General features: G+C 47.6%; 1 protein-coding gene across 2 annotated transcripts; it reads right to left on the bottom strand.

The window, feature by feature from the left end:
• Positions 1-8571: 8571 nt before the first annotated feature.
• Golt1b (golgi transport 1B) lies at positions 8572-18101 on the bottom strand. 2 transcript variants are annotated; one of them, XM_090324427.1, is made up of 6 exons: positions 17958-18101; positions 15290-15381; positions 13499-13677; positions 11380-11461; positions 9136-9168; positions 8572-8719 (listed from the first exon to the last, which is right to left on the bottom strand). In XM_090324427.1, exons 1-5 carry the CDS (start codon positions 17980-17982, stop codon positions 9160-9162), a joined length of 387 nt encoding a protein of 128 aa, XP_090180553.1. In that variant the 5' UTR covers positions 17983-18101; the 3' UTR covers positions 8572-8719; positions 9136-9159. The 2 variants fall into 2 exon arrangements, with proteins under 2 accessions (XP_090180553.1, XP_090180552.1); XM_090324426.1 differs by lacking the exon at positions 9136-9168.
• Positions 18102-19977: the final 1876 nt, after the last annotated feature.

Here is a 19977-nt window from a genome sequence, read left to right as displayed (position 1 = left end):
CCTCAAACCTCAGCCTCCTGCGTAGCTGGGATGACAGGGCGGGAGTCACCACGGCCCAGCCACCCTCGAGTGATACAAACAATACCAGAACGCCAAGTTGCGAGTAAGACTTCTACATTTTCTTTTGTCTCTGTGAGGAAAAAAAACAACTCGTGGTGCACTGCGATGACGAATGGAATGAAACTTGCCTAGGGAATGACGCCGTGGCTTCCGTGTTCAACGGGAAGAGAACCACGATGAAGCACAATCACCAGATTAACAGACCGTCTTCCAGAAAGCTCCTTTGCTTAACGTTTCCTTTCCCATCTAAAAGAAAAGAAAATGACATTCGTTTTAGTGCTTTATTCATCGGTTTTTGGTCAGTCCTAGGACTTGAACTCCTGAGCCTGGGCGCTGTCCCTGAGCTCTTTTATTCAAGCCGAACGCTCTACCACTTGAGCCACAGCTCCACTTTGAATTTTCTGGTGGTTCATTGGAGATCAGAGTCTCCTGGACTTTCCTGCCCCGGCTGGCTTCGAACTACGCCTCCTGAGTAGCTGAGGTGGCAGGCGGGAGCCACCAGTATTTGGCTAGGTTTTCTCTTGAGAACTCACTCGAATAAGTATGGCAGTCAGCTTGGGGAAAGAGAGGCTGAATTCAGTACCCCCCCCCCCCGCAGTAAACTCAGTTCTCTGTTGTTGAGGAATGAGGTACCCTCCACCCCCAAACCTGTGGCTTCTTGCAGCTTCTTCAACAAAGCCAGGAGCAGGGCTGTGGCCTCTGGAAGCAGCAGCCGAGGATCTGAGCTTCGTCTTTCTGCAGAAATCAAAAGGGACACAGAGTCTGTGTGCATTGAAATGTGCATGTAAACAAATCCTATTCTACAGCAGGGAGTCACCCCAGCTCCTCAGGACGCTGAGATCCGAGGATGGAGGTTCAAATCCAGCCCGGGCAGGAAAGTCCAGGGGACTCTGATCTCCAGTGAACCACCAGAAAAACCAGACGTGGAGCTGTGGTTCAAGGGGTAAAGCGCCAGCCTGGAGGGAAAGAAGCTCAGGGACAGCGCCCAGGCCCTGAGTTCAAGACCCAGGACTGCCAGGAACACAGACACAGACACAGACACACACCCCCCCCAGCCCTGCAAGCTGGAAGCATTCAAGCACACCGGGCCTAGCCCTTCGTGTCATGGAGTGGGCCGCAGACCCCGCAGTGACTGCCCAGGCGTAGCTCTGGTGCCCGGTCTGCAGACCCCGCTGGGTCCGGGGAGTTTCGGGGTGCCAATCTGGGACCCTCACCTGGAGGCGGCTGTTCTGAGACCCCCTTCCTCTGGCTGTGGTCCGAGATGAAGCGACGTCCCTCTGCCAGGGGAGACACAGGCTCAGTGCCACCGGCCTGGTGAGACGCCAGGCAACACTGCCTGCCCCAGTCAAGGTCAAGGTCAAGGCCACCCGGAGCTGAAAGGGTCCTAGCACCCACCCGGGAGCAGGTGCAAAGGTCAAGGTCACACAGGGCTGCCAAGGGCCCTAGCATCCACCTAGGAGGCCAGGTGCAAAGGTCAAGGTCACAGTCAAGGTCATATAGGGCTGCAAAGGGCCGTAGCACCTGCCTAGGGGGCGGATGCAAAGGTCAAGGTCGCAGTCAAGGTCATACAGGGCTGCAAAGGGTCCTAGCACCTACCTAGGAGGCCAGGTGCAAAGGTCAAGGTCACACAGGGCTGCAAAGGGCCCTAGCACCTACCTAGGGGAAGGTGCAAAGGTTAAGGTCACAGTCAAGGTCACACAGGGCTGCAAAGGGTCCTAGGACCCACCTAGGGGCCAGGTGCAAAGTCCTTGGCTCGGACCAAGGCTAAGGTCAAGTTCCACAGCTAGCTTGCTCTTCCTCGGGGCAGCCCTAGAATGAGCCAGAATGGCCCGTCTGTAACTGTCAGGGCGTCCTCCCCTCCTCCTCGCCCTCCCTCCTCTGCCCCCTCCAGCCTTTACTGAAACCAGAATGGCCTCCATCCTTCAAAAAAACCCAAACAAACCCAAACCCGGGTATTTATTGCTGTATCCTCCTCACCTCTGCTCATGGATTCACCCATCCTGGGACCTGGATGTGTGTGTGTGTGTGTGTGTGTGTGTGTGTGTGTAACTCATGTGACTGTTCTAGAAAGCAGCAGACAGCACTTACGGGCTCCCTTCAGGTAGAGCATGGCTTGAGGCGTCCAGTTCCTCCGCTCCAGGAGTCTCTATTAACCCCCGGGGGGGGGGGAAGCGAAAAAAAGTTAATGCAACATCTCAGCCCTGTTCTTTATCAGGAGAAAAGGGAGAGGAGGGAGACAGAGGTGGGGTAATGAAGACGCTGCCAACAGATGCTGGATGAAGACACTGCAGACAGATGTTGGATGAAGACGATGCAGATGTTGGATGAAGAGGCTGCAGACAGACGCTGGCCGTACAGCGTGCAGCTGGGATGGGTTTGAAGTGTTCGGGGACATCAAGGTACCTTCTGAGCCCTGCGGGCATCTGCCAGGGCACAGGTGGCCAGGAGAAGAGCTAGCATAGCTGCTGTCAGATTCCTGGGTCCCTGGGCAAAAGAACCCCGCAGGCACGTCAGTCAGTCAGTCGTTCATAGCCCTGTCTGTGGCTAAAGCTGTTTCCTCCCTTCTCTAAGCCCCGGGGTAGTGACAGCCACCTCTCTCTTCTGCCTGGGTAGTTGCAATTCTCCGAATTTGGAGGTTTATTCTCCCAATCTACAGAATGTATTTATTTTACCTTTATAGCCAATGAACCCGCTGTTTAATATATTTTTCTATCCATCAAAGAGAAAAAAAAGTATGCAAAGGTCCTTGGGCCTTTAAAATATTCATTACAACAAACATTCAAAGTTGTAGAGCGCTGTAGGACCCAGCTAGAGGAATAAAATGTTGGCTTACCTTCATTTCTTCCTCCTTTTCAGAATCCTTTTCTTTGTGGGTGGTCTAGGCTGGTGAACTTGAGGCTTATGAAGGCTCTGTCAGGGGGGCGGGTCTTCTCTGTCCTCAGAGGTCAGCGTCTGGCAGGGATGACCTGTCAATCTTCCTGATTGACAGGCTCTGATGACTCCTTCACACGCACCCCTCCCCCCCCGGCCCCCATACACACACCCAGTGGTCAGGAAGCTAAGGCTTGATTGATGAGTGAATACCAAACAGCAGAGACTCCTGGCCTTTCCCACTTCCTGTCAAGAGCATTCCACCACCATCATGTATTAAAGGAAATCGATCAATAGTCCAAGACAGGCAAAAGTACAGGAATAATTAGCCCTTGTGGATGGTCGGAGATGAATCACCAAGGGAGAACTGAAAAGGTTAGGGAATTTGTGAGCGATCACTCTGATTTCACACACACCTATTTGCTTATTTAACATGTATTTATTGAATGTTTCCTCCACACTGGATAATCTTTGTTGTTATTGTTGAAGGGACCCAGCCGTGTATTAAAGATAAGGCCTTTGAAGCTGAAAAGCAGGTTAAAAAAAAAGAGAAAAGAAAACAAAAAAACCACCACAATCACACTTGTTTTAGTTACTACTGTATTGAAAACCTGCGTATGTTATAAAGTTCCTGGTAATTATGACAATTCCAAGCCTAGAATGACCTCGGATATTTGACATCTTGCATCTGATTTCGTGTTTTATATTACTGTGTCATTTGATTTTAATTCTATCAATGTTAACGTAAGATTCTCACTCAAGACTAGTGTTCTCTAGGGCCAGGTACGGTGGCTCACACCTGAAATCCTAGCTACTCAGGAGGTGGAGATATGAGGATCCCAGTTCAAAGCCAGCCTGGGCACTAAAGTCCATGAGACTCTTATCTACAATGAACCTCCAGAAAATGGGAATGGGGCTGTGGCTCCAGGGGTGCGGTGGTAGCCTTGAGCTGAAGAGCTCAGGGACAATGTCCAGGCCCAGAGTTCAAGCCCCATGACTGACCAAAATAAATAAATAAATAAACGAGAGTGCTCTACCACTTGGGCCACAGCTCCACGTCTGGTTTTCTGGTGGTTCACTGGAGATCAGAGTCTCCTGGACTTTCCTGCCCAGGCTGGCTTTGAACCTGTGATCTTCAGATCTCAGCCTCTTGAATAGCTAAGATAAACATAGGTTACCAGTACTTGTAGGTGAATGGGCCATATTTGTATGTGAAAAGATAAAATCAAGGATCTCTCTTAGATGACATGTGGCTTGGAGAATGGCTAAAAAGAACATGTTTAAAGAGCTAGAGATTCGAATGTTGGTTTTCGAAGGTTTACTATGAGGCACAATAGGGAAGTTGGGAGGTGGCTAATAAATGGAAATCCAATACAGAAAGTAATTTACAAAGCCAGGAGTGGAGACTCATGCTTGCTACTCAAGTGGCTGAGATCCAGAGAATTGTGAGTTAAAACCAGGCCAGATAGGAAAGTCTATAAACCTCATCTCCAATGAACCACCCACCAAGAAAGCCAGAAGTGGACGTGTCGTTCAAGTGGTAGAGAGCTGGCCAAGTGAGGACGCAGGCTCTGAGTTCAAGCTCCAGTACACACACACACACACACACACAACGTCATTGGCAGGAATTCAAGAATGATTGCTATTCAAAGCGTCAAGCAACAAAGACGTAGTTCTAATACTGCAATATTTCCACACTGTCTTAATAGGAGAAAGAGAAAACAGAAGCATAATTAGGTTCACAAGGGAACTGGATAAAAGGAAAGTAATTCTATAAATAATCAGTTTAGGAATTGAAGTTCAAAGAACTGTAGCAACCATCTGAAAACAAAACAAAAAACCCAAACCCAAAACAAAAGAGCAATATGGCTCAGGCCCCGAGTTTAAGCCCCAGGACCAATATGAAAAAACTAAAAAATATACAAGACACTGGACTTAGGCTTAGAGTGCAGTAATACGTGGAACTCAAGTCTAGGTCATTTAAATGCATTCATCTCCTCTCTTTCTTATACCAAAAAGTCGTATTGATTTTCGGGAGAGGCACAGGAAAATGAATCAGCCATATGACATGGTTTATGCGTCCAGCCACCGAGCAAAACTAATGAGCTCTATTACTGTCTTGCTGGTGAATTCACAAGTAGATGTTTTATGTCAACTCTTCCATTCTTCCCCTCACGTACAAACCATCCGTATTGTCCTCTGGCCAAAAATAACACTCCAGACGTTTGTTCTAAAATGATTGCTCTCGTTCCAGAGGCCATTGGCTCCCAAATATATTGAATAAATTAAAAATATGTATTTTTGTAGTTCAAGCTCTACAAATGACAAAAAATATATATATTTTTGTTGTTGATTATGGGGTTTGAACTCAGGGCCTGGGTGCTATTCTTAAGCTTCTTTTGCTCCAGGCTAGCGCTCTACCACTTGAACCACAGCTCCACTTCCAGCCTTGTCTGTTTCTGTGATACAGGGGAATAGAACTCAGGGTTTTATGCACACTAGGTAAGTACTCTACCACTAAACCACATTCCCAGACCATCTTTTTTTTTTTTTTTAAATAACAGAATGGACTAGAAAAAGTAACCTTAGAGGCTGAGATCTAAGAAGCGCGGTTCAAAGCCAGCCTGGACAGGAAAGTCTATAAAAGACTCCTATCTCCAATGAATCACAGAAAAAACTAAATGCAGGGCTGTAGATGGAGTGAGTGAGCCTTGAGTAGAGGCTCAGGGATAATGCCCAGGCCTTGAGTCCAAGCTCCAGGACCACCTCACACTCACAGTCTCACACACACACACACACACACACACACACACACACACACACACACACACACACACGCACGCACATGCGCAGTTTTAAATTCAGAAACCTTTTTGTGTAGATGACTGCATTCTCTGGGGATGCGTTGAGTGTGGTGGCATACGCCTGTAATCCAGGTGGAGGCCGTCTTAAGGGTCAAGACACTGCAATGCCATTACAAAACCAAAATACAGGTACAACAGGCCAAGGAAGATTCAGGGGTTAGAATGCGCAGACTGACTAAGGCCTTGGGTTCAAAGTAGTGTAGGAAATGAAAGGCGGCAGAATCATCTGATAGACAAGAAAACTGTACATGTGGCTTCCTTCTTTGTGTGCTGGTTCTGGGGCTTGAAGTCAGGCCCTGGGCACTAAACCTGAGCTTCTTTGGCTCAAGGCTAGCACTCTGCCACTTGAGCCATGGTGCCACTTCTGGCTTTTTCTGTATATATGGCACCGAGGAATCGAACCCAGGATCATATAGGCTAATTTTTAAAACAAAAATAATGACTAGGAAAATCTGCAGTGCTCCATGTTTAAAATGCTACAACAAAGATACGCTTGACTAATGATTCATAGAAAAGTACCCTTTTATTGAGAGGTAAGACAAATGTATTTACAATATTCAATTGTTAATATTTATCCTCTGACTGTGAGACTTTGTAAAGCAGCAGTATTTCAGGAATAACAATTGATAAGGGCAAAAAACCAAAACAACCCCCCCCCCAAAAAAAACCCCCCAACACCCATTCCCAGTCTGTTTCTGTTACAGAAAAATACCCTTGAACAATGACAGAAACCCTTAAGGCTAAAGTAGTATTTGACCTTTTCTTCTATCTTGGTAGAAAAAAAATCAAAGTAAATTTGTGTCACCAACACTAAGGGTGGATTTGGGAAGAGAAAATCTGACTGGGAATTGGGGAATGGGTTGTTGTTTTTTTCTTTTGTCACAAAGGAGTCTCGCCAAGATTCTGACTTAAGAAAAACACACATGGGAGTGGGGAGAGGGGGGAGGAGAGGGCATGGCTCAGTTAGTGGAGCGCCAGCCAGTGAGCAAAACGTCAGGTACTGAGTTCGAGTCCTGGTCTCGCAACAACAACAAAAAAACCCACACGCGTGGCCCAACTCATGTGGAAGTCACCACCCGCTTGCCCTTTGTGGGTGGTAATAAGGATTAGAAAGGATCAGATCCTTTAAAATCCAACCATGGTTTTCTGAAGTCAGGCTCGTACAGCAGAGCCCCCCTTCACTGTCAGATTGGTGTTCTGGAAATATGGCCAAGCCTGTCTGAGCCTCGTGAGCTGACAGTTCTCAAAGTCGATTGATTGGACACTCTCAAAGTGAACAGAATTCCCTTGAGAAGAACAACATCAGGCACCGTCTATGTCTCTCATTATTCCAGGAACTATTGAGGTAGGAGTCTCCATTTATTCCATTTTTTTTTTCCTCACCGATTCCATCAGAAAATCAAATTCAAGTACCAGCCACACTGGAAAATCCGTAAGACACGGAACCTTTACAACGCACTATACACTGCCAAGGTGCTGGAAACTAGGTAGACCTGTCTGCAGATAAATACCATGTCCTTCAAACTGGGGTTTCTGGTTTTCCCCCGTCTTCACGAGTGTTAAATAAAATAAACAGTGCAACTGTTAGTGGTAAAGTGATTAAGTCCAAATGTGAAAGCTGAAAAGAAAGTCCTCAATCTACCACTGTCAAAACTAAGGAAACCACTGCGTATTACTGTCCATTAACGAGGGAAGAGAAACACGAACCGCAACACAATGTGTTCTTTCTTTCTTTCAGTCTCCTGTTTTTAAGAAGCGACAGCCACTTTAATTCTAGCATGGAAATTCAGGCTATTTTCGGGGTGTGGAGTGAGCTGAATGGTAGAGGAAACTTAAGACTAAGCGGACAGAGCTTCTCTAGAACATGTGACCAGTCTCACCATCCGCATTAACTGGAAAGTCGTTATTTTCATTTAGGCAACCAAGGGCGCCAGACCACGGCCAAGTTTTGGAAGCAAAAGACAAAAAAATAAAGGCCATCATTTGCAAGTGACATTTTGCTTTCAGCCTTCTTTAGTATCTCAACTAAGAAATAATTGAACGAAACAAGGACGTAACAGACTGTAGAATGTTCTACAATGCTTTTTGGCTTACCGGGGATGGATGAGACAAGAACCTCGTCATACTCAACCCCAGAATTATGTTAGTGACAAAAAAAAAAAAAAAAAAAAGATGGGTTAGCACTAATTTAGAAACAACAACAAAAAACCCCTACTAAACAATGACCTCGACGTGTTCCAACGAAACTTGGATTTTTTTTTTTTTTTTTGCTGGCTTGAGAACATGAAGATTCAGAACCACAAGTTTATTCTTTTAACCTGGTTTATAAAGAAAAGAAGGGATTTCAATAGCAAAAGCCGGGTTTTCCTTGAAAATGACGTCACCCAACGCCATCCACAGTTAAAGAGTCTTAGTGTACAGTTTTTTTTTTTTTTTTGTCATCATATTCGACATTGGAAAAAAAAAAAAAGGAAAAGAAAAACATCTTCCTATGGTGCTCATGAATCTTAAAAAAAAAACCATAAAAAACAATAATATAAAAGAAAATCAAATGTAACAGGTGCCATAGTTTTTGAAGGGTGGTTGTGTTTCAAAGCGCATGGAAGGCTCTAGAAAAGTCGTATCAGACTTCATTTCCTCTCCCCCACCCCCCAGCTTAAGTTCGTAAGATCACTTGATTGGTTCTCACACACCTGCTCCTTGGTACTTGGTAGTTTCGAAACTTCCAGAAAGCACATGACCAGCTATTTCCTGTAATCAATTTTGTGCTGGATATTCCTCAAAGGACTTCTGTTTGTGTGTGTTTTTGTTGTTGTTTGTTTTTCCGCATTTTTTCTTGTTGTTTTATAAATAACACAATATTTTAAAGGAGTCTTCTTCTTGGGTTACACCATATTGTTGCTTTCTCCCATTTTATCGACAAACTGCAAGAAGAAAAGCAGAGTTACACACAGCCCACAGAAATCAGCACGCCATACAAATGCTGCTTTAAGAAAAATCCAGCTCTTACAAGAAGGTTTGTGGACAAGTTTAGATGACTGACAACAACGGTTAAGTTAGGCACTACTTACCGCCATTTCCCAATAGATAGGTCTATAAAGACATGTTTTGGTTCTAAAAAGGTGTTTGCATGACACGGTATACGGATGAATTTAAGAGTGCAACATGACCAAAAAAAAAAAAAAAAAAAAAAGCAATGCCATGAATAAAATCGACATTGACTAAAAATGAAGTCCACATAGGTAGCTTAAAAAAAATAAATTAAAAAAAACAAAACCATATATATACTGAAATGTCAGCCACTCATGCATGAATGAACCCAATAAGATTTTCAACTGACCATGTAGTGTGGTGTCTTCTTGGCCTATGCTGTCTTTGAACAAACAGATTTCACTCCATTAAAGTTCAACAGTAAACAGCAGCTAATGACTAACAGAGATAAGTTTTGAATGTATATTTGGGACTGCAGACTAAAATGACATGGCATTAAAATACATTTACATGTTGCAAACATACATTTATGCTACACTAAATCTATACTTTCATACACACTCTGATCAATGGGGATTGACTTTTGTTAGTCATTCTGTCCCTCCCCACCCCCAAATAAAGAGAAATTTGGTTTCTCTTAGCATTCTGAGTGTCGTAAACTAGATGAGTAGAGATAGTGAACACAGTAGGTTACAAAAACCATGGTTTTCGTATTTTTTTGATTTGTACCCATCTCAGGGCCTGGGTGCTACCCCTGATTCTTTTCTTCTCTTTTTTTTTTTTTTTTTGTGTTGGTCGTGGGCTTGAACTCAGGGTCTCAGCGTTGTCCCTGAATGTTTCTGCTCAAGGCCAGTGCTCTACCACTTTGAGCCACAGTACCACTACTAGTTTTCTGGTGGTTCACTGTGGATTTTCCTGCCCGTGCTGGCTTTGAACTGGGATCCTCAGATCTCAGCTTCCTGAGTAGCTGGGATTATAGGCGTGAGCCACTGGCAATAGCCCTGAGGTTCTTTCTTTCTTTCCTTTTTGCATTCTCAGGCATTGATTAAATGAAGCAATACTATGAGGACGCTATTGTATTTAAGCATGATTCTTCTATGATGATGTCTACAGGTTAGGCAAGCCTGATTCGCTGGTTTTTTCTCTTTCTCTCTCTCTTTTTTTTTTGCCAGTCCTGGGGCTTGATCTCAGGGCCTGAGCACTGTCCTTGGGCTTTCTCAGGGCTTGAGAAACACTTGATCCACAGCACCGCTTCTGGCTTTTTCTATGTATGTGGTACTGAGGAATTGAACCTGGGGCTTCGTACATGCTAGGCAAGCACTCTACCACTAGGCCACGCTGCACTCGAATGTGTTCTTCCTATTTACACTTCCTGTGGTAGCTAGGCTAACGGTTCCATGCCACCACACCCTGATTTCCCAGTCCCTGGAAGCTCCTGAAACCCTCCCTGGGTTACAGGCAGGAACCACCATGCCTGGCTCTATCAGGGACTGACACAGTCGGAGATGCTACGGAAGCTGCTCACACGTCCACTGGGAAATGAAGGCAAATTTCAGGGGAAAAGAAGCAGCAAATATGCAGGCTGTTTTGGTGCAGGGCCTCACTCCACATCCACAGACAGATGGGGATTTAGGCCTCCAGTGGCGGTTAGCACGTTTAGGCTCTAGCTCTTTGAGAATTCATCAACACCGAGGCACAGCTATGTAGAAACACTCACAGATCCTCAGGCTCCAAGCAGGATTCTTGAAAATCCATCCACTGAAGTTGTTTAGAACCAACCTGGATCTCGAAAATGGACCCAGTGAGGATTCTACACCCTGGCAGTTCTGAGGAAGAGCTGGCCTATAGCCACGACGATGGTTTGCAGCCTGCTAGATGTCCCACTACCCAGATCCTGGCAGAATTTACATACAGCATTCACTCCTTTTTTTCTCCCCCCTAACTTGGTCACTTGGTGTTAGAAATCGAGAGATGAAATTTCCTTATTCAATTTAGCAACAATATTTTGTGTGTGTGTGTGTGTGTTGGTCCTGAGTCTTGAACTCAGGGCCTGGGTGCTGTCCGAGCTCTTTCACTCAAGGCTGGCGCTCTACTATTTGAGCCACAGCTCCACTTCCGATCCTTTCTTTTTTCTTTTTTTTTTTTGGTGGTTCATTGGAGATAAAGAGTCTCACAAGACTTTCCTGCCCTGGCTGGCTTTGAACCTTGATCTCAGCCTTCTGAGTAGCTTGGATGTCAGGTGCCTTTTATTTTGAATATTACAGCCTCTGATATTAGAGTCTATATAAAGACTGATCATAGAGTCTCCGTAAAAACTAACTGAACTATTTTAGACCCTCAATGTGAGAGGTAGCTATCGCTGGTGAGCGGAGACAATATTAACAAAAAATAGACAAGAATAGCAAAAAGGGATACAATAAAGCATAATTTCAGAGTTGCTAAGCCTAGAAGTCATTACTTTATGATATTGGCAGCAATTCTGATATCAGAGTAATAGTAATAGTCCATCAATTGACAACTCCAATCAACACGTATTACCATGTCTTCCTTTTTGAGTGGTTTAAAATCGACTGCTAAATACACGATTACTTACTGATCTAATTCCAGGCAGATTTAAAAGAGATCCAAGAACTGGTACTCTTCTAATAAAGCCAATCACCACTGGAAAAAAGCCCCTGGAAGATGAGAAAGGAAAATGAAGGTTATTTCTAATATTTTTTTTTGGGGGGGGGGTCGGTCGTGGAGCTTGAATTCTGAGCCCGGATACTGTCCCTGAGCTCTCCAACTCAAGGCTGGTGCTCTACCACTTGAGCCACAGCTCCACGTCTGGTTTTCTGGTGGTTTACTGGAGATAAAGATCCCATGGACTTTCCTGCCCGGGCTGGCTTTGAACCTTGATCCTCAGATGTCAGGCAAGAAAGGAAAGTTGTTTTGTTTTTTTTTTTTTCTTCACTCAGATCTTTTTGTCAGCAAGATTTCAAACCAAATTAAAAGAAAAAAAATCCACTGAATGCCACTGGCTCATGCCTACAATCTCAGCTACTCAGAAGGCTGAAATCTGAGGATTATGGCTCAGAGCCGGCTTGGGCAGAAAAGTCCTTGGAGTTCTTATCTACAATGAACCACCACAAAGTTGAAGTGGTGCTGTGGCTCAAGTGGTAGAGCACTGGTCTTGAGCACAAAAGCTCAGTGACAACGTACAAGCCCCCCGAGTTCAAGCCCCAGTACTTGTAGTGAGTATCTTGAGTTTCAAAAATAAATAATAAACACAAACCCAATGCAAAGGAAATGAACTTTTTCTGAGTCTTAAAATTAGATATAGAGCGAAAATATTTGAATGCTTCAATTTTGGAATATGAATCTATGGAAAGTCAAAATAAATGGATCAAAATAAAGTCAAATAAAGAAGGCAACATAAAAAAAAAAAAAAGAAACAGGCCGGGAGTTTGGCCTAGTGGTAGAGTGCTTGCCTAGCATGCACAAAGACCCAGGTTCGATTCTTCGGTACCACATATACATAGAAAAAGCCAGAAATGGTGCTGTGGCTTAAGTGGTAGAGCTCTAGCCTTGGGAAAACCCAAGGACAGTGCTCAGGCCCTGAGTTCAAGCCCAGGACTGGAGATAACAACAACAACAACAAATGAAACAGCTGTCTTACAATTTTCTAACAGTACTAAATTCAAAAGGATTTTGTTTGTTTGTTTGTTTTAAGGCTGGCACTCTACCTCTTGAGCTACATAGGTCTGCTTGTGACTTTTTGGTGACTAACTGGTGAAAAGAGTCTCAGGGTCTTTCCAGGCTGGTTTTAAATCTTGAACCTCAGATCTCAGTCTCCTGAGTAGCTGGGACTACAGGCTTGAGCCACTGCAGTCTGGTTTGAAATCTGAGATTTAGCATTTAATTTTCCTCATGTCCTTTGGGAGAAATACAGTCTATGGATAGAAGGGAAATAATATATGCTTTTTCAGTAAGTTTTGAAGAATAAGTATACTTCCAAGAATCCATGCTATTTCCTTGCTAACTAGTGTTTTCAAAGTATTAACTTCACAAAATTTAGTAGTATATTCAGTGCAGACTTTCCTGTGTATGTGTATGCACTAGTGAAATTATGACCAAGAGACTGTGATTATAAAGTGTCAGATGCATATATATATATATATATATATACCAAAATCTACCTTTCTCAGTTGAATCTCTTAATCTATAATCTGTCATATTCATCTATCTAATTATCTGCTTACCCTACCATCTAATCTATTTATCTATCTACCTATTCTATTATGTATGTATTTATCAATCTATCTCTAGTTATTAGTATCTATCAATCTCTAGTTATTAAAAATTACCAAAAATCAATGCATTAAAAATGCCAACAAAATGGACTTTATCGAACTAAAATTACAAGGAAGGGGCATGAATCTTATATTTATATATATTTATATTTATAGTCCCTAAACACTTATAGTTGACTGACTGATCTCCAATTATAATAAAAGAAGGAAGAGAGAAAAGAGGGGAGTAACACTGCCCCAAAAGAAATGGACTCATTAGCTGGCTTAGGAAATGCTAAGCCCTCTGTAATCACCTTTACAATAACAAGAAAAAAAATTAAAAAATAAAAAAGATTCAACCCAAACAAGAATCCACTGGAATACACGATCATCTTACAAACACAGACATAAACATGTGCTTCTAGAAAATCACTGCCTCACCTGAATAAAAGAAAAAATCCATAGATTTCGAAGATCATGCCTATCAAAGGCCAGCCGACAAGAACTACAAACACGCCGCCCAGGAAAAACCCTGTAGCTTTCATTTTATGTTTCTGGAAGAAGAATCTGAATGTTCTTTCTAAACCAATGACAAAAGCCAAGCCAGCCACAAATAAGACCTAGGAAAGAGAGAAAACAACACAGGAACGAGTAGTCTAAACATACCACAGAAATATGAAAGGTCAAAGCCAAACTTGATTAAAATGAGGGAATCCTTTCCATCCTTCCTTCCATCCATCCATCCACTCATCTACCCATCCACCCACCTATTCATCTATCTACCCATCTATTTATTTATTTATCCATCCATCCATCCATCCATCCATCCATCCATCCATCCATGCATCCATCCATCCAGTCATCTACCCATCCACCTACCTATCCATCTATCCACCCACCCACCCACCCATTCACTCATCTACCCATCCACCCACCTATCCATCTATCCACCCACTTTTCCATCTATCCACCCATCCATCCATTTTTGTGCCAGTATTGAGGCTTGCGCTTAGGGTCTCATACACTCTCACTTGGCCTTTTTGCTCAAGGGTGGCACTGTACCACTTGAGCCACAACTCCACTTCTGGCTCTTTAGTGTTTAATTGGAGCTACGAGTTTCCAGGCCTTGCTGTCTGGCCTGAGCTGCAGATGCCTGGCCAGTTCCCATCTAGTTGTCGTGGGCCATGGAGTGACTGTGGACAGACAGGAGCCGGTCCAGCTAAGAGGATAGGGGGAAGAAGAACGCAAGGCCAGGAAGAATGCGAACGTTTCATGAATCCCTTAAGCCTGGTGGCTGCAGAAATAACAATACGGCCACCGATTTCAAAAGGTCCGTCCACTCTACATGTCTTCCTGTCTGTGCACAAGACTTGGTGACTGACTGAAATATCTGTGTCTCTGTCAGGCCTACGCCTGTAATTCTAGCTACTCAGGAGGCTGGGATCTCAGAATCCCTGGTTGAAAACCAGCCTGGGCAGAGAAGTTTGTGAAGAAGCCAAGCAAGAGTGAGTGAGTCAACACACCAGCACTGATGTCCGTGCGCGCACGCGCATACGCACACACATACGCATGTGCGCACGCGCGCACATGCGTACACATGCCCCCATTATTCAACTCAATCTCATTGGACATCTCAGAGGTTTACAGTGAAGGCATTTTAAATCTTAGCAAGTCACAGCACTATCAGGTCATTTATTAGAAGTCCGACTTAGAGTCTGCCAAATACTTGACATACTTAAGGAACTAGAACGCTTAGGTGTTTATCTTCTATCTAAGCTGCTAGCTGACAGGTGTGGCTCCTGGCAGAGAAAGACGATGTCAAAAGTAATTACACATGAGTCATAGTGAATCATTTCTCCCGAATTGGACAGTAGAAAAAAAATCTAAGATGAAACCTTAACCTTATAAGCCTGGTACCCTGGGTTCACGTCTATCATTCCTAGCTACTCAGGAGGCTGAGATCTGAGGATGAGGGTTTGAAGCCGGCCTGGCCAGGAAATGCCCTGAGACTGTTATCTTCAATAAACCACACACACACACACACACAAAAAAAAGCCCAAAGTGGAGTTGTGGCTCAAGTGGCAAAGTACCAGCCTTGTGTGGAAAAGCTTAGGGATTGTGCCCAAGACCCAACTTCAAGCCCCATGCATAAAAACCAAATGAATACCCCTTTCCCCCAACCCCCAAACTTTCTTATAAATCGAGGTCAAGTAAATATAGGGAGAGACTCACATTTCCTATGGCCAGCAGGGCTTTGTCAAAGAAGAGAATCATTCCGAAGAACAGGAAGAAAACTCCAAACCCTGTGAGGCCCATTCCAATTTCTGCAATATCAAGTTAGGTGGTTAGGGAAGAGAGAAAAGGCAAGCTCTGGGTGCATCCCTGCAAGCTCTGAAAAGTTTATCCTGGCAGACCCTGAGAGACAGATTTCACAAGCGGTAGGTGAACTTCACTAAGACACTAAGTTCTATGACAGCCAGGCACGGACGGCTCACACGTCATCCCGCCTACTCAGGAGGCTGAGAGCTGAGGACCGAGGTTCAAAGACGCTATTACAGAATTCCTTTACATACCATTCTGACCCTGAGTGGGGCCCGGCCACGCCCTCTTGCAAATCATCATAGTTATAATTTCTCAGTTCCATCCATCGTTTTGCTCCAAATCTTTGGGCAAGTGAGAGGGATGTTGACCGCAGGAATCAAAGTGTCTCTCTTTTGTTCCCTTGCTGGGGCTAGAACTCAGGGGCCTGGGAGCTATCCCTGAGCTTTTCTGCTCAAGGCTGAGGGCTCTACCTCTTGAGCTGCTGGCTTTGAATCACAATCCTCAGATCTGGGATGGGATTACAGGTGTGAGGCACTGTGCTTGGCTCAGTACATTTCTTGGATTCTGGAAGGATGGAAATGCCCTGCACGCCTGTCACATCCTAGCTACTCAGGAAGCTGAGCTCTGAGGACCGTGGTTTGACATCAGCTCAGGCAGGAAAGCCTGTGAGGTTTTTATCTCAAATTAAGATCAAAAAGCCAAAGTGGAGCTGTGGTTCAAGCGGTAGAGCACCAGCCTTGAATGGAAAGAACTCAGGAACAGCACATGGGACCTGGAGTTCAAGCCTCAGAACTCTCTCTCTCACTCTCACACTCACACACACACTCACACACAAAAGAAAAGAATTCAATCATTAAGATCATCTTGTATAAAAACACAAGAAATGTTAAATGCCTGTAATCCTAGCTACTCAGGAGGCTGAAAGCAGAGAAGAGAGGTTCAAAGCTAGCCTGGGCAGAAAAGTCCCCATAAGACTCTGACCTCTCATGAACCACTCAAAAGCCAGAAGTGATCTGGTGGCTCAAGTAGTAGAACACTAGCCTTGAGCACAAAGAGGTTCAGGGACAGTGAGCAGGCCCTGAGTTCAAATCCCATGCCCAACGGGAAAAAAAAAAAAGAAAAAAAATGAAAAAGGTACAGAGAATCCTGGATAGAGAGACCACCAAGCACAAAACTCACTTTTTTTTGGACAGTCCCTGGGGCTTGAACTCAGGTCCTGGGCACTGTCTCTTGAGTTTTACTCAAGGCTACCGCTCTACCACCTGAGCCACAGCACCATCCCTGGCTTTTTCTGGGTATGTGGCACCAAGGAATCGAACCCAGGGCTTCACGTATGCCATACTCACAGTCCCCTGCACTCACTTCTTACAGAAGAGATGGGGGTAACACGGATCAAGATGCATCTGTGGAACTGAGACTCTCTGAGAGACCGGGTGAGGCGGCTCATGCCTGTAATTCTAACTACTCAGGAGGCTGAGATCTGAGGACTGAAGTTCAAAGCCAGCCTGGGGAACTAAATATGTCCAATTAATCAGTGTGGCTGTGGCCTCAGGACCTCAGGGACAACACCCAGGCCCAGACAGCAGGGGAAGGAAGGAAGGAAGGAGAGAAGGATGGGAGTGGAAAAGAAAGGAAAGAGAAGATGGGTAGACAAGAAGAAAGATGGAGAGACAGCCAGCTAGCTAGCTAGCTACATGGGATGGTAGGGAGGGAAGTGAGTCCATACAGTGGCTGGAGACATGTCAGCTGCATGACAAGGAGGGACACCTGTGCTTCGGCTGGACAGCCCTGGGCCATCTGCCCTCCCTCGTGGGTAATTCCGCAGGATCTGGCAAGGAGGCCATCAATACACATCCACCTGGCCCTTGTCATTAAAACACACACACACACACCCTGCTATCCCTGCTCCCTTTTATTATTATTATTATTACTATTATTTCCTCAACTTGGTTCAGTCCTGTTGAAAACTTGAGCAGATTAAAAAGAAGAAGAAATCAGGCCCCCTGGAAAGCAAATGAGACAAACAAACAGCAAACACATCACCCCCAAAATTGGGGAAGAGGTTGTGGGCGTGGTGTGTGTGTGTGTGGAGGGAGAGGAGGGATAGGCTGAGAAGGTCCCACGACCCAGCCGCCCTGGGGTTGCAGGAGGATTTAATTCACGTTATTTCAGCACCGGGGAGCCCCCCCCAAAATAATAAACAAACAAACAAATAAACAAACAAACACCCCAGCTCCCGGCCGGGGACTTCTCTAAACCTCCAGGCTCGGGTGGAGGCGGGGGGGGGGGGGGGGGGGGGGGGGATCCAGGGCGGGTTCTCGGGGTGTCCGGAGGGGCGGAGCAGGGGGCGGAGCAGCGGACCCCGGGGACCCCCCCACCCCTCCCCACCCCGGTTCCCCGCCCCCCCTCCCAGCACCCCAGCGCGGCGCCCTCCCCCCAGCTCCCGTCCCTCCGCGGGGAGGGGACCCCACCCCACCCCGGGGTCGAGGGGGTGCGGAACCCCCGCCCCGGAGCGCGGCCCTCGGGCCTGGCGCCCCCCCCCCATCCCGGAGTGGGGCGGAGGGGGGCGGACGCTTACTCTGCGTGTCCGTCAGGGAGATCATGATCGCGGCGGGGAGGACGGCGGGGACACCCCGAGAGCGAGGGCGAGGCGGCGCGGGGCGCACCGGGGAGCGGAGGACGCCGCGCTGCACCCCGCCGAGAGCCGGCCGGCCGCCACGTCTTCCGGAAACACGCAGCCGGCCGCACCCCGCCTACAAGCCGCCGCCCCATTGGCTGCGCGCGCGGCCGCGCCCCGCCAATCAGCGGCCGCCGTGTTCGCGCTCGCGCCCGCCGGCCACGCCCCTCCGGAAGGTGCTGGCTTCTGATTGGTCCAGCCGGCAGGCCCGGAAGTGCCGCGGCGCCGGGCCTGGTGGCGGGAAGATTGGTGGAGGCGGCGGGCGCGACGGGGTTCGGGACGCCGAGGTCGGGCCGGGGTCCGAGTGGGGGTTCAGGGGTCCGGTGCCCTGGTGACTGAATCCGGGGTCCAAGTGGGGGTTCAGGGGTCCGGTGCCCTGGTGACTGAATCCGGGGTCTGAGTGGGGGTTCAGGGGTCCGGTGCCCTGGTGACTGAATCCGGGGTCCAAGTGGGGGTTCAGGGGTTTGGTGCCCTGATGACTGAATCCGGGGTCTGAGTGGGGGTTCAGGGGTCCGGTGCCCTGGTGACTGAATCCGGGGTCTAAGTGGGGGTTCAGGGGTTTGGTGCCCTGGTGACTGAATCCGGGGTCTGAGTGGGGGTTCAGGGGTCCGGTGCCCTGGTGACTGAATCCGGGGTCTGAGTGGGGGTTCAGGGGTTTGGTGCCCTGGTGACTGAATCCGGGGTCTGAGTGGGGGTTCAGGAGTCCGGTGCCCTGGTGACTGAATCCGGGGTCTGAGTGGGGGTTCAGGGGTTTGGTGCCCTGATGACTGAATCCGGGGTCCGGGTGGGGGTTCAGGGCTTTGGTGCCCTGATGACTGAATCCGGGGTCTGAGTGGGGGTTCAGGGGTCCGGTGCCCTGGTGACTGAATCCGGGGTCTAAGTGGGGGTTCAGGGGTTTGGTGCCCTGGTGACTGAATCCGGGGTCTGAGTGGGGGTTCAGGGGTTTGGTGCCCTGATGACTGAATCCGGGGTCTGAGTGGGGTTCAGGGGTTTGGTGCCCTGGTGACTGAGTCCGGGGTCTGAGTGGGGGTTCAGGGGTCCGGTGCCCTGGTGACTGAGTCCGGGGTCTGAGTGGGGGTTCAGGGGTCCGGTGCCCTGATGACTGAATCCGGGGTCTGAGTGGGGGTTCAGGGGTTTGGTGCCCTGATGACTGAATCCGGGGTCCGAGTGGGGGTTCAGGGGTTTGGTGCCCTGGTGACTGAATCCGGGGTCCGAATGGGGGTTCAGGGGTTTGGTGCCCTGGTGACTGAATCCGGGGTCCGGGTGGGGGTTCAGGGGTCCGGTGCCCTGGTGACTGAATCCGGGGTCTGAGTGGGGGTTCAGGGGTCCGGTGCCCTGGTGACTGAATCCGGGGTCTGAGTGGGGGTTCAGGGGTTTGGTGCCCTGATGACTGAATCCGGGGTCTGAGTGGGGGTTCAGGGGTTTGATGCCCTGATGACTGAATCCGGGGTCTGAGTGGGGGTTTAGGGGTTTGGTGCCCTGATGACTGAATCCGGGGTCTGAGTGGGGGTTCAGGGGTTTGGTGCCCTGGTGACTGAATCCGGGGTCTGAGTGGGGGTTCAGGGGTTTAGTGCCCTGGTGACTGAATCTGGGGTCTGAGTGGGGGTTCAGGGGTCCGGTGCCCTGGTGACTGAATCCGGGGTCCGAGTGGGGGTTCAGGGGTCCGGTGCCCTGGTGACTGAATCCGGGGTCTGAGTGGGGGTTCAGGGGTTTAGTGCCCTGGTGACTGAATCTGGGTCTGAGTGGGGGTTCAGGAGTCCGGTGCCCTGGTGACTGAATCCGGGGTCTGAGTGGGGGTTCAGGGGTTTGGTGCCCTGGTGACTGAATCCGGGGTCTGAGTGGGGGTTCAGGGGTCTGGTGCCCTGGTGACTGAATCCGGGGTCTGAGTGGGGGTTCAGGGGTCCGGTGCCCTGGTGACGGA

This window comes from Megascapheus bottae, chromosome 35 (assembly GCF_031878675.1).
Source record: "Megascapheus bottae isolate mThoBot1 chromosome 35, mThoBot2.hap1, whole genome shotgun sequence".
Taxonomy (NCBI): domain Eukaryota; kingdom Metazoa; phylum Chordata; class Mammalia; order Rodentia; family Geomyidae; genus Megascapheus; species Megascapheus bottae.
This window is presented reverse-complemented; position numbering and strand designations above follow the sequence as displayed.

What these genes read in the sequence shown, in the direction of transcription:
- Golt1b (XM_090324426.1), bottom strand. Translation starts at nt 17,982, where the DNA reads ATGATCTCCCTGACGGACACGCAGA. An exon ending in CTCCCTGACGGACACGCAGA is followed by an intron (nt 15,382 to 17,957) that starts GTAAGCGTCCGC and finishes TTGATATTGCAG; the next exon opens with AAATTGGAATGGGCCTCACA. An exon ending in ATCTGCCTGGAATTAGATCA is followed by an intron (nt 8,720 to 11,379) that starts GTAAGTAATCGT and finishes TTCTTCTTGCAG; the next exon opens with TTTGTCGATAAAATGGGAGA.